The 15,069-nt window shown below is 47.0% G+C and overlaps 1 protein-coding gene and 1 long non-coding RNA gene across 3 annotated transcripts; both read left to right on the forward strand.

Annotated features, from left to right (window-relative positions):
- Window positions 1-3,500: 3,500 nt before the first annotated feature.
- LOC127293030 (uncharacterized) lies at window positions 3,501-6,203 on the forward strand. Of its 2 annotated transcripts, none has more exons than XR_007845556.1 (5): window positions 3,501-4,150; window positions 4,654-4,827; window positions 4,909-5,026; window positions 5,355-5,483; window positions 5,905-6,203. It is a non-coding gene; the product is annotated as an uncharacterized lncRNA (long non-coding RNA). The 2 variants fall into 2 exon arrangements; XR_007845555.1 differs by having other exon boundaries at window positions 4,909-5,021.
- Window positions 6,204-6,721: 518 nt separating this feature from the next.
- On the forward strand, window positions 6,722-14,579 carry LOC127346924 (chitinase CLP-like; the record flags this gene model as incomplete). Its single annotated transcript, XM_071829032.1, has 2 exons — window positions 6,722-7,294; window positions 14,206-14,579. Coding segments are annotated over 2 exons (906 nt in total), but the record flags the coding sequence as incomplete, so codon positions are not given.
- Between the last annotated feature and the right edge of the window lie 490 nt (window positions 14,580-15,069).

The following is a 15,069-nucleotide window of genomic DNA, read 5'->3' on the forward strand; positions in this document are numbered from 1 at the left end:
CATGTTTCATCAAACTTAATTCTTGGTTAAAATGTCAGAGCTACATGAAAGTATTTTTTTCACTAGCTACATGCATAGGGCTATGCAAGCATTCACTAAAGAATGCTAACCGTGGGCTCTGAGAAATAAATAAAAATGTATGAGAAAGGGTGACTGAATCATGACATATATCTGTCGCAAACATCAAAATATTGAACAGAAAACATGGGCAATAGATACGATCTTGGGCATGTGTGTGTATATACCTATGCATTGTCGTCTTCGTTGGTGTGGAGGAGGCAGACCATGCCACCCTTGGCTTCAGTGATGGATTTGTCCTCACCGACCTTGTAGAGGCCCCTCGAGTGGTGCTTGGCAGCAGGCTGGAGCTGCAACTCGGGGAAGATGCCGACTTTTTGACCGGGTGCACGTCAGCAGCAGCAGCGCGGGGAGTACAGTGTTGCCTTTAACGCAAAAGAGCCAGAGGCTCAACCTAGCATTTCGACAACCGTAAGAATCAACCTCCATACTGTTCGACTAAAAATAGGCAACAAGATCCTCAATTCTCGGAGGAGAATTCCTTACAACATAGAACCTGAACACATATAATTTGACAAGTTAGGTAAATGCGATGACTATGAGAACATTGTTAGAACTAGTGCATGGTCATGTCATCACTTACACTTTAGAGAATCAACCTCCATATTGTTCGACTGAAAATAGGCAACAAGATCCTCAATTCTCGGAGGAGAATTCCTTACAACATAGAACCTGCGATGACTATGAGAACATTGTTAGAACTAGTGCATGGTCATGTCATCACTTAGACTTTAGAGTGTCTGTTAAAACAATTACAAGAAAGGTTCAGCCTTTTAGCAAATCTAACACACTTATTTATGGACAAAGGGAGTACTAAAGATAGACCGAATCTGCACTGATAATAATGTTATCCTGTTGTACCAAGAAAGATGAAAAACAAATACGCATCCTTTTGATCAAATAGGAAAAAAACAAATGCTTCAACTAAAAGTTAGAATTAATGTCCAATAAATTAATTGCACATATCAGTATACGAAAAAGTATAAGCTGGATAGCCTCAATCCTTAACTTGGAGAGGTTAGGCATAAAAACTAACTGCTACGAATAAGTACATGATTCTAAATAATTGGGCAAGGAAATAGTTGCACTGAAACCTATCTGAACCAAGTAAAAAAACACCTTATGGCTCAATCTACAAAAATGAGCTCCTAGGATCCAACCATAATTAGGAAAATCCTATTTATTAAAATACTATGGGCATTGCGATGCAAGATCAGGGATAGTGGGTTCTTAATCTTCAAAATGGGATCACCATAATGTGCTGCTTTGCATATTCAACTTGGGTAAAATGCAGGTAAAAATGCTTGTAAATTCATTTCTAAAAAAATCCTAGCGGGTGATCCTTAATGTAATTCTCAAAGCCAAACACAAGGTTACCCAGTTACAATTCTAAATAGAGCTGCTAAATCTGCGTGCAAGTAAAGAAGCTAGTGCTACTGCAATACTTCTATAATTTATCAAAAGGCTGATACTATTAAGCCACTGATGAAACAACCCTTGTGTTTGTATTGTAAATATTCTTTACACTTAGGTTTAATAATTTAACTTTTTGTAACAAAAGGAGTTGTGCTAATTAACTCAGATCAATCACCTATCTAGGACTACTGCTAGTTGCTTGCCCGTATGCATGCAAGCACGCTCAAGTGCTAGTACCTCTTCCGTTATCTCTGCTAGTCCCGTTTCCATGACACTGCAACTGATATATTTGCCCCAAACACAAATAAAGAATATAATTCACTTCTTCAATTAACTGAGCATCCGGAACAAGATCAAGAGATTAAGGCGGTTCCACAACAAACTGAGAAACAACGGGATTCAAAAGAGTCTGCAAACAACAAAGATATAGCGAAATTGTTAGTATAATTTTCTGGTAGCTGGGAAAAGCATGCTATGTATGCAAGTGAATTGGTACGGACATGTAAGATGAAGACCAGTGCAGGGGCTCAGGGAGAAAGCTTGTTAGGTTGCAGTACTCTGAATATTCAGAAAAGGGAGGGAATTTCTAAGCATACGCTCCATGGAAGGAAAAGCAAAGAAACTATAAAAAATGCACGGCCGAATCCCTAAGCAAGAACACACGTGGGAACATCGACATGCATGAACACACGTGAGGTATTTGACATGCACAATGCATCTAACATAGTATTTCATCTTTTATGCAGGTTATCCCTTTGGTCACTCATTGGATCCATATGTGGTCCTTCCTGCAGCCGGTGGAGGAACATCGGGACATGGATATTGGGTACAACCGTTTGGCGATGGTCGCACGGGATTTCTACAGCCAGTGCGGTTGGCGGTCTAAGAAAAGGCTCACATCATGATGCTCCATCGCTTTTTTCTTCTAGCTTTTTTTAGGTGACCTATCCATGTTGAGACTCTAAGTGATCCATGAGCTGTAATAATTGTGTAATGCTACTACTTTTTTGGTGTGACTTAATTTAATAAAGAGCCGTATCCATCAATTGATGCAGAGGCAGTGGTACCCCATTTCGAGAAAAAAATCAAGATTTGCAAATTGCTAGACAGAAAACAGACATAAAGCTGGGGTGTCAAGCCAGTTGATTAATTGCTTTGCCAAAAAGATGCAAGTCTTTCTGTAGCTTTACAAATTCTTCTTGTCAGACTAAAACACACAAGTACTCACTAAACAAATGGATTTTCATTCTTTATACACATTGAGACAAAACTGCCATGAGTTTCCAAATATATTCAGTGGCATATGTGTTTCCAGAACTATAGCTAAGCCAAACGAGAAGAAGATAGCTGTAAGCAGCATTAATACTAATTGTTCAGGATGCCGCTAGCATCAGCCAAATATGAATCAAGTCCGATACTACTACCGCACTTGGTCAACACATATATTCAACATGATGAAGAAGCTCCAGCGCTGCATCCATCAGGTGCAAAACAACAGACCAAGAAATCTAAGATAAAATAGTGCAAAAAAAATTCCTACATCACATGAATCTTGCCTTCGTGCGTTAGCTTGAGCATACATGCAACCACACGTACACTAGCATGTTTTTGAAACAAAGTTTTGTTTTGGTTCGAAGAATAATTTGTTTGTCCAAACTAAACGTGCTGCCATGCAGCATGTAATCGAACTGATAAGATGGCCTGGTCTTTTTTGGACTTGCTTTGCAGCTCCACGAGGCTAGCTAGGATCGATCACCACTCAAAGGATAGAAAAAAAGAGAAGAAGCTTTACTATCAAGGTGGTAGCTAGCTTAGCAGTAGTATGGATGGAGACAGCTGACGTGTGATCGATCGATGGGTCCTTTTGTCTGAACCATCTAGCATTTGTGCAGCATTTGACGGGCCAGACTACCGAAATTTGATTTGGATTCAAATTCTAGGTTTCAAGCCGACTGGGAATATTTTGCCCAATCTAAAATTTGAGCGAGACTAGATTTGGGCTGAACAAAACCCCATCGACCTCACGACCTCTTCATTTCCCGTTTCCCTTTCCGACCGCCTCCGTCACCTGCAGATCCCCGCTGTCTCCGGCGAGCCCTCGCGCCGCCGACCACCGCCCTAGCACCATCTCCTACTCCTCTCTCGCCGACCGTCGCCTAGCATCTCCGAATCGCTGCGCCCCACCAGAAACCCTATCCGCATTGGATCCACATTGTCCCCTGCGGCGCTGCCCGCCGGCATGTCTCCCCCGGCGCCGCCTCGTCGCCCACACCACGGGCCCTTACTCCCCTTCTCCTCTTGGCGTGGGAGCTGCTCTACCGCATCAGCTCGAGCGCTCCATCTCTCCCCTGCAGCTACTCAACCCGCCACCGCCCCCCGTCTTCCCCACCGCAGCTCCTCCACTGCTGCTCCTCACCCACAAGAACCCGGGCGGCCGTCTCACTCACCGGCAGGAAAGGGGGAGGGGAGATGAAGAGAAAAAATTACCCTCCTTTTCTGCCAGATTTAACCGGCGCGTGACTGGTTGCTTCCGTCGGCGCCACCGCATGAAGGGCTGCAGCTCTACTTCGAGCAGGAAGGAGTGCTCAGCCGGGTGCTGCAGCGTTCGTGCCTGGGTCGTGGTCGTCCGAGGCCGTTCAGGGCTTGCAGTTTCCAGGTACGTAGTCCTTTCCGGCTGTACCTAACTTGATGCTGTTCCGATCTGTACAGGATGATTAGCGATTAGCTGCAATTCTACATGCTACCCCTGTGTTGCTGCTGCATCCTAAGAACCATTGGTTCCTATACACGTTCAGATGGGTTCCACGCCCAGCTGTGCGCTAGAGCAAGAATAGGACCAACAACTGATACTATGAATTTCTGTAGGCAGACCAATAGGAAGGGGAAGAATATGCTTTTTTTTTTTGTTTCTTAGGATGCTAGTGCTTTTCATGTTTGATTGTTTTGGTTGCAGATGTATACTGCAACCCCTAGTATCAAAATCAAATCTATCTGTACCGACATAATTTGCACGTATTTTTTCCTGTCAGATTGGTCCTATTATGCTGATGTTTTTCCTTCTGCTATAAATCTTGAATAGTTCATTGTGCCATTTTATTCTTTTGCTGATGCTGGTGTGAGTTATTTTGTTCCTGCTAAGCCTGGTTCAGTTTCCTGCAGGTGTTCATATTTGGCTAGGGATTTACCTCTCTGGTCGCATGGTTGCTACTTCCCTGCCGCTAGGGTCTACGTGTCTGCTGATGCGGCTTTGCGCTGGATGCCGCGCCAGTGAAAGAGCAAGACCTTGTCTCGCATGCCGGTGCCACCGGGTAAGGTTGCCTCCCGGACCACAAGGTACTCTGCTCTGTGCTCTGCTCGTGACCGACAATTGGCAGTTACATATATTGTTGTGCTGATGCAAAATGCAATATGCAGGGAGCTCATCAAGCTCGGGTTCCGAGTCTGTTTTGCCATGTGGAGCAAGGAGAGGGCGTCTTTCTATGTGGACCGGCTGAAGCTGGGCGAACAAGCAGCGCCGCTGGTCCAAGGTAGGGTGGGTAGTTTTGTCTATCTCCATCTTGTCTTTGAACTTAACATAGTTCGTATTTATGACCTTGACACAAGTCTGCTGTTGAGAAAATTAGCTCTGAAAGGTGTTAATCCATATTCTGTGATAACACAGTACAACTAGTAGGAATGGCAACCGATTCAGTCAAAGTAATCAGAAGCAAGCAAACTGATTTGATTTGTGGCCATTCTTTTTAATTCCACCATCTGGTTTATATGTGAATTTTGAGTTGCAATAGTGTGCTTCAGATTAGTATATAGAAATCATGGAATTTTTTGGTGTTAGCTAACTGACCTTATATTCACTTGATTAGGTAAAACTGTTGCCTAGAATGTGAACAAGGTGGCATGCTGTTTCTGAATGATAGAGATCAGCACCTGCAGCCAGAAGAGGCCGACCTGTGTGCCAAGAGGAGTGTGCTGAAGCTAGCGAGCGAACTTAGGTGAGTTCTCGATTCCTCCCTTGAACCAGAAGGAGCAAGTGACATGTGCTTGTGGGCTTGGTTTGGTTGGCTGTACATTGTTGCTTAACTTTTGGGCGACTTTCAAAATGTTGCTAGCTTTTACCAGTTGTCCTCGATTTAGTAGGAAGAAAGAAGTTTGGTGGCAAACGAGGTACTGGATGTTTTAACTTAGGGTTGAAAATTCTGACTAGATGTAGTAGTACCTTGAATGCTTGACATTGTGCATTATCAGATAGACGAGTAGCCTTGTACCATTGAAAATGCTACTTGTAGGTGTAGGCCAAAATGCACGCCCCCTGTTTTGATTGATTGATTATTGAATGTGTTGATTCAATGGATGAAAAGCAAGCAGTTGTGGGTTAAGTCGAAATATTATCTGAACTTTGTGTTACCTGCGCAGGTGTGGTTGCGCTTTCCGGCCTCGTGTGGCTCCGTGGCTGACTGGACATGCGATTCTAGTCTGCAGGCTCCGCCGTAAAGATGTTTTTGTAGTAATACTCATGATGTTTGGTGTCTCCACATATTCTTTATGTAATCGTAAGCTTGCATTTGTTTCTAGTTGAAGGTGGTGTGGTGTTGTTGAATGGTATGCATATTAGTAAACTGTCTGTAGAGCTATCCCTTCATAGATCGCTGTGTGATGTAAATGTTGGGAAAAGTAGCACCTTTTCTGCTGTCAAAAAATAAGTGTTCTTGATATGCCTAGATTCGCATTATGTGTATTTTTATACAGTAGAACGCGTCTACTCTGGAGGGAATGAGTAGTAAATTAAGTTGATGCCAAAATTTCGAAGCTTAATTAGTATGCCTTGGGTATATTTTTGTTTTGTTGAAGACAATTTGGAAAATCTCCCATCCTTTTTGGTCGGCTTTGCAGTGGGTTCCAAAAGATAATCATTGGAAGCAGCTAATTAATTGCGCGCGCGGCTAGTGAATCGCGAGCCGAAACGCCCCTCAATTTAACCAACGGGGCAGCCCGTCAAATTAATCCTGCGCGCGTTTAAATGGGGACGGGTATTTACTACTACTCACGGCTGCGCTTCGAGACTGCCCCACCCGTTGGAAGTGTGAGCCACCCGGCGCCTAGGACACCACCACGACGTCCCGCAGCTGCCCCACCCCGCACCGCACCTTCCCGTGCGGCACCGACGTCAATTACATGAACCACCCATACGCGTGTGCCGCGGTCTGCACCGCCTACACGTACAACCCGGTCAACCACGATCACGCTCGCTGCCAACACCACGGACGGCGAGAACCCTCTGTCGGAGGTCTCCTTCCGCGCGGTAGGCTCCTGCGCGTCGGGGGACCTCCTGGCGTCGCTCCCGGCCGGCGCGGCAGGCGTCGCGGGGCTCTCCAGGCTGCCGTTGTCGCTGCCGACCCAGTTCGGCACCATTCTGAAGGTGGCCAAGCAGTTCGCACTCTGCCTCCCCGGTGGCGGCAGCGACGGCGTGGCCGTCTTCGGAGGCGGCCCGTTCCAGCTCCTGGCCGCGCCACCCGTGGAGCTCGCCGACGGCCTGCGCCAGAACCAGCTCCCGCTCCTCAAGAACCCCAGGTCGGACACTGGCGCGTACTACTTCCGCATCACCGGCATCGCCGTGAACCAACAGCAGGTGCCCACGCCGCCCGGCGCCTTCGACCTCGACGGTGGGAGCGGCACGGGCGGCGCCATCTTCAGCACCGTCACGCCCTACACCGCGCTGCGCCCGGACATCTACCGCCCGCTCCACGACGCGTTCGACGCGGCCACCAGCGGCATCGCGCGCGCGCCGCCGGTGGCGCCCTTCGACATGTGCTACCCCTCGTGAGGATCCCTCCTCCGGGGTACCGTCGATTAGGCAACGACAGTTGGCGCCCACCGTGGGGCCAGCGGCGTCTGGAGGCCGGAACTGGGAGGGTTCCACATCATCATCTGCGGAACCGTCGATTTCGACGGAAACACATCGGTAAGTTCCGCACGGACCGCCATCGAGCCGGAGACGAGCTTCGTGGAGATCTGATCCGGCCGGGGGATCCGCCCATGGCTGGAACCGCTCTATATCAGGAATTTCCGATGCATGGACCGCTTGTAAGCAGGATACGTCCGCGGAAAAGAATTTGAGCCGGAACCTCCTAAGGATGGATCCGCCTTATAAGTTTTGAAAATCCGTCTTGCAAGCCCAGCGGCAGCGCAGGCTAGGCCGGATCCATCTTGCCAAATGCATGCTGCGTGTACGAGTACCAAGCACCACATCGATGATCAATTTGGAGTCTCTAAAAGAAAAAGGGGAAATCATCTTTCGTACTACATCACGTGAAGATCCAGTCTGAAGAGTACACGTACATGCTCCGCAAAATCCATGCAAGCACATGTGCTTCCGACATGGCTACTCCTGCACATAAAGCAAAGAACAATTAAGATTCCGCTATGGCTGGCTATGCCGCCCCGGTGTGTTTTGATTCCGCCATGGTATGACGTTGGTCTGTTTCCGACTCTGTCTAGCTGGCTTTGCCGCTGCGGATTGTTTTGATTCCGCTTGAGCTGGCTTTGCCGCCGCGTTTGTTTCCGACCACGTATTGACCGGCTCTGCCGCCGCGGTTCGGTTAGAATCAGTTGCATGACACACATGACATGGACAGAGGCGGAAGGCGTATCCCAAGGCGGAAACGAGCGGGCTTGGTCACTTTTTGCTGGAGCACGTCGCATGAATAAAAAGATAACTACAGCAATTCCACGTAGCGAAGAAGCTATGCATGTAATTTGCATCTTCACGTCAAGTGGTTATTGACTGAATAGTGCCTATGCATGCAATTTGCACGCTAGCCGCAATCCATACATGCAAGATGACATTTGATCGATTCCGGCTCCTTGCTACGGCAACAGCTAGCTACAGTCGACCTGTGCATGTTTTCTTGAGAAGAGAAAATGATTGAATGAAGCGGAAAAAGTCAAGGCTTCACGTATGGATCACCGCGTGTATGAATTTCTCGGCCAGGATGCCATACTTTCCGACCGATCGAAGATTCAACGTGTGAGGATTCTGCGTAAAGCAGCTCCGGATCGTTACATCTACGCCGATTTTTTCGGCTTTACTTCGCGATGAGCTGTCACGGCCAGATTCCAGGACTGTTAAGTACGCACTTTTGCTGTGGCCGGTTTCATTCCACCTTGGCTTCCGACGCAGCTACATTTAAACAGCTAAGTTCCTATTTATATTTAATATTTTAATATTTTATGATCATGAGATTAAGATTGGTTCACTCATATCCTGAGTCTTTTACCGCTTTCGTTGTTGGTCATATCTTTTCCACGATTTGCCTCGCGCTCGTGAGAAACTTTGTACTGTTTTTGCCGCTTAAGGCTCCAGTACGCTACAAAATTTCCGCCTTCGTGCGTTAGCTTGAGTTTTCTGGCCTACACGTTTTCTGTTGTTTATATGTGGATTCCTTAGTAGTGACATTTCGGTACTTAAAACCGGCCTCTGTTTCTGAGGTTCTTGATTGTTTCGCTATTAAGCGCTATCGCCTCAGCAGATGTTCTGTGTTTAAAGTTTGCCATCTCGCGAAAAGTCAAGCATATAAACCAGAAGAACGGATAAACCAGCACTTGCTTAAAACATATAAATTACATTAACTGTTCAAGATAGTCGAGTTTTTTCGCCTTGACAGTTTTATGTTGTTCAACTGCTGCATAGTTTCAGCTTTAAAACATTTGTTCAAAGGCCGTTTTTGTTCCGCCTTACATTTGTTCGTTGAACATGATCAAAGAAACAATTTAATACAAATATGTTTTTATGTTTATGTTTCAGGTACATGACACTTGGACGTACAACAGTCCCCCGAGGTTAGGCGGATCCATGGCGTGCACAGCTGGAAAAGCAACTTGAGTATTGATTCCGCTATGCTTAGCCGGAACCAACCCTCGGGGGCTGCGGTTTGATCTTAGGTGAAAAGTGTGTTTCCTTTCGGGTATCAGTGCTGGAAATTTCCGCCTAGATGCTTGGGGTTTACGCTATTCCTAAGTCACATATAAAGATAAAGCTACTCTAAGAGCTCCAAGCCGGATTTTAAGTAAATTCACCTTGGCGCTCGGGGGCTACATCGATGAAGTTCTCTTTGGAGCAACAAGCCGAAAAATTTCCACCTTGACGCTTGGGGGCTAAGTTTCTGAGCATCGAGTCTCCTTGGAGCAAGCCGACTCAACGCTCGGGGGCTACATGCATATGGCTATGTCAAGAAAATTTTCAAAGATGGCGAAAATCTGGCTAACTAGTCGGATCCGCACCTAATCTTTTGTTAGTCGGATCCGCACCTATATTTTTGGTAGCCGGATCCGCAACTAATTTTTGGTAGCCGGATCCGCACCTAATTTTTTGGTAGTCGGATCCGCACCTATATTTTGGCTAGTCGGATCCATACCGAAGATTACGTTGGATGGTGTCTCTGAAGAATCTGACCATTGGATCATGAAGTTTCCAGCCAATACTTGGTTGGAGATATGAAGTTTGGAGTCCTTCAAGATTCTCTATTATTCGTTCCAGCCAAAGGATGAAGATACATGCGCAAGCTGAGCTGGACGGAAGGACGGTGAATCTTGGAGAACTCCGGGGGCTACTGTTGTGGATATACTTCATAGGTATACCATCGACATGGTCCGATTCCGGCAAGCCCGGGTGGCCCACAGATGGTGGTGATGGCATATGGCCCACCGGGCGGCCCAGTTGTTGTCCAACCCAGGAACAAGGAGCCGGATCTGAACCGCCCTAAGAAGGTAGCCGGATCCGAACCGCCCTACGAAGGTAGCCGGATCCGAACCGCCCTACAGAGGTACCCGGATCCTAACCGCCCTAGGAAGGTAGCCGGATCCGAACCGCCTTACAGAGGTACCCGGATCCGAACCGACCTACAGAGGTACCCGGATCCGAAGAGGTCTATGCCAGGAGTCAGATCCGTGAAGGCCCATGAAGGAAGCCGGATCCGTGGAGGCCCATAAGGAACCCGGATCCAGTACGACGTAGATGGAAGGCGGATCCTTGACGTACACGGCAAGACATTGTACCGTAGTTAGGCAACCTGTAATCCGGCTAGGACTCTCCATGTATACCCTAGATCCGTGCGCCTATATAAGCCGGATCCCGGGAGCCCTGAGGGGAGATCTCGAGCTAGAAGCAAGACAACCACAACTCATTGTAACAACGCGAAAGCGCCCAGATAATTCCAGACAAGCAGCAGTAGGCCCTGTCATCGTGCAGGTGTTCCGAAGCTGGGTAACTCGCGTACCACCGTCCCGAGAGCACTCCGCCCTATGGCCCCTACTTCTTCTCCCCCTCGTGAGGATCCCTCCTCCGGGGTACCGTCGATTAGGCAACGACATCTACCTTTAGAAACTTTACCCCGGAGTGTATCCGGAAGACTTTGTATTATGATTTGCTATGATCAATAAAGTGCTGTATTCCCTCAAATAAAAACACCACATTAGCCTTCTCTTCTCTTCCTCCTCACACAAAGACACACCCCATCTCGCAGCGATGGCCACCAAAAGCAGAAAGCATAGAAAGACGAGACGAGGAAGAACATCAGACCAAGAAAGAGGGGTAGATACGCAGAAAAAAGAAGGGATCCACTATGGAGGGGAATGAGAAAACCTAGTGTGAGCCGAAGAATGCAGAATCCGATGGGCATTCTTAGCTCATCCACTCTCTGCATAGTTTCTTCAACCCTGCACCCCTTCTTTCCACTACATGTATCCGCATCATTCTTGATCTGTAATTGTAGCCTCTCTTAAATTTATTTATCTGCAAAAGGGAATCGACGATGGTGCTGTCGAAAAATACAAAAACTCTAATGATTAAGTAAAGGAAAGGTTGTAACTAGGCATCTTAGCTGAGAATCTGTGCAACAGAATGGTAGAGGGTAGGAGAAATTAGACTATATAAGGAACTAAAAACTGTAGTACAGAGAAACTTAGAAAGAATTATATTATAACTGAAAATGATAGAAAAATCATAGTACAACGAAACTATAGTATAGCTATAGGTGACTATGAAATTAGGTCTGCTTAACCCTGAGAATCACTAATAAAAACTAGATGGTTTGACATACATGTCTGATGTGGGCATTACCCTTCGGGTAACCTACATTAGGATACCTTCACTGGCCTAATCAGGGGCCCATGAAGTTTGTCGAATATTAGAAGAAATCCTACACGTCGACGTCGAAGGAAATGACTCATACAAAGGAAGATACTTGAAGGACAAGGAAACAAAACTACGAAACAAGGAAACTTTAGACTATGACTTTTTGTATTCTAGTCGAATCCTGACCGATCTCTCTAGACATGGCCTAGTATACAAAGGCCAGGAGAGGATCTGCTGAATCACAACTTACACGCATAGAACCATCGCAACGCAACGCTTAGAGCTTAGAACCCTAGCCTCTAGGAAAATCCATCGTAGTCCTTCGGCTACCCCATTGTAACCCGATATACTTTTGGATAATCAAGATCAGACAAGTAGGAAGTAAGGGTTTTACCTCATCGAGGGCCCCGAACCTGGGTAAATCTCCCTCCCCATTTGTTCGATCACCGATGTCTCGTGCTAGCCTTCAGGATTTCGACAACCCTAAGCTCCTCATGGTGGGCATTGCCGGGGAGCAACCCCGACACTGTCATTTCCTCTATTGTGTTTGTGTCCAAATCTTATCCTACCATGTACAACAACTCTTCCAATTAGTGTTGCTTAGCCTGACAGAAATTAGGACACATATCAATGAAAATGAACACAAATAAACCAGAGAAAAGAAAAACATATATGGCGTACCTCATTCTTAGCAGCTCGAGGCAAAAAGGAATCTATCATAACCCAAAGCTAGCAATCACATGGCGACGCGCATGTTATGACATGCTTCCGTTGAGGATGGCGATGCCATGTGGGATTGAATGATATATTGATGTTTGGTCTGAATCTTCATGGGTGCAAAATAAAATTACGGTAGTCGGTCCAGTGCCAACAATGAGCTGTCAAACACTGAACCATGCATCACGCCTAAGGGTGTCAAGTGGGATCCCACTTTTGTCCCACTTATAGTATAATTTGACTTTTTTAGTACAAATTTTGACATCAAAATTTGAACTACATAGTACAAAATGACATCCCACTGGGATCCCACCTTGACACCCTAATCACGCCCTTAGTCACAGACCTTTCCAAGGTGATAAAGGTTAAAAGGCCGAAAGATATAAATGAAAGGGAAAATTGGTTCTATACCATCAAAAGATCTCGACTCTAGAAAAATACCACTGAAATTTATGTGTTTAGAAAAATGGTGTGAATATTTCTCAACTGAGAACTAACTTCGTTCTCATCAAATTTCACTTACAACTTATGTTATAACTTATAACTAGAACGAATCACGATGTAAATCAAATGGTATAGAACTTGACTGGGCACGAAGCTGAGAACTAGCAAATCCCTTAGAAAAATACCATCCAAAGATTGCTCGTGGGTTGTGTGCATCTTATGTGAAGGCTGGGTGTATTCTTAGTTTGTTTTCTTGTTGATGCGTCTTTGATGTGTTTGTAAAAACTCCCTAACGAATAAAAAAGCTGGTGGTTGGCCTTAGATGCACAAAACAATACAGTTTAGCCTCGTCTCATTCCCTTCGAATCTCAAATATGAGACTACTTATAGTGAGTGTAACATAGGTAATAACATATATAACATCCCAAAACATTTAGGTGACATGGTATTGCCAATAAATGAAGAAAAAAGTGATGTGGTAACTAGCTATGTTACCATAACATCACATTTCATCTAATGACATAACCTTGTTATTAATAACATCCAATGTTCATGATCATGAAACTATGATCATCTATTAATCAACAAGCTAGTTATACAAGAGGCTTACTAGGGACTACTTGTTGTTTACATAACACACATGTATCAATGTTTCCGTTAATACAATTATAGCATGGTATGCAAACATTTATCATAAACATAAAGATATATAATAACCACTTTATTATTGCCTCTTGGGCATATCTCCAACAGTCTCCCACTTGCACTAGAGTTAATAATCTAGATTACATTGTAAGGTACCTAACACCCATGGCATTCTGGTGTTGGTCATGCTTTGCCCTAGGGAGAGCTTTAGTCAACGGATCTGCCACATTCAGATCTGTGTGTACCTAGCCATAGAATGCTAGCAGTGGCGCACCACCAAAAAGTGGTGCTCCACCGCTAGCAATGTTACCAGTGGAGCAGCGAGTGAGTAGTGCACCACCACTATGGATGGTCATGGTTTGACTACCACCCCACGCTTAGCAATGGCGCACCAAGCATAGGTAGCCACTACGCTATTTGAGGAAGCAGTGGCGCAAAAGGGGCTCGTCCCCCCATCGAACCGAACGGACCCGACCCAACCCACCCACCCTCCTCCTCTCCCCACCCTCGCATCCGGCGATCGCCGGAGATGTCATGGCTCGCCCGCTCCATAGCCACCTCCCTCAACATCCCCGACGATTCAGCCGCCGACGATGACCCCGACGCCGCTGTCACCCACTCTGCCGCTGCCTCCTCCCCCGCCCCCTCCCCGCACACCCCGTCGCCGCCCCACCAACCGCTACAATCGAGAGCTCGGGTTAGGGTTCGTCGGGGGCTGTAGTTGCATCATCGAAGGGCAAGAGTGCCAACTCCTCGAACGACCGGTGGCGCCCTTCGACATGTGCTACCAGGCGTCCGCGCTCACCATGACCAGGCTCGGCTACGGCGTGGCGAACATCGACCTCATGCTGGACGGCGGCCAGACCTGGACGCTGCCCGGTGGCAGCTCGCTGGTGCAGGTCAACGACCAGACCGTGTGCTTCGCGTTCGTCCAGATAGAGCCGTCGATGCCGGCGGCGGCCGACTCACCGGCGGTCATCCTCGGCGGATTCCAGATGGAGAACCACCTGCTCATGTTCGATCTGGAGAAGGAGACTTTCGCGTTCAGTGGGCTTCTCTTCGGAATCCGCACTACATGCAGCAACTTCAACTTCACCATGGGAAGCTCTTAGAACTTACTAGAAGAGTGCTGCTACCGCGCGAGCGCGAGGGTAAAAAACATGCATCTCATTTGCTTGCATCATCTTGCCGCCACCCACCCGCAAGTGTGCCACCCCCTGTCCTTTTGGTAGTATTCGATGTAAGAGTATCCTTTTGATGCAACGCATGTATACTAGCTTGTGTTAGTAACGAGAATAAATTTTCAACTCTTGAATGAAATTGAGTTTTTTCATGGATATATACATGTGCAGGTTTCGCAGGTTCCGCTTTAGCCGCAAGCCGCCGGTGCAAAATGCAGGATAAGGGCATCTCCAACCGGGCGACCCATCCCGCGCCCGCGCGTCCGGATGGGTCCAGCCGGACAAAAAACCGGCCCAGCGCGCGGACCCATCCCTAAAACGGATGCCCGCGGCGTCCGGATCGACGCAAACCCGGCCCAAATCTTGGCCGGGTTTGCGTGGCCGCGGACGCGAAAGGCTGGTCGCTCGCGTCCGCCCCTTGTCCGCCCCTGGCCCGCGTGTCATAGGCATGAACAATATTTT

Source organism: Lolium perenne, chromosome 4 (genome assembly GCF_019359855.2).
Source record: "Lolium perenne isolate Kyuss_39 chromosome 4, Kyuss_2.0, whole genome shotgun sequence".
Lineage (NCBI taxonomy): Eukaryota > Viridiplantae > Streptophyta > Magnoliopsida > Poales > Poaceae > Lolium > Lolium perenne.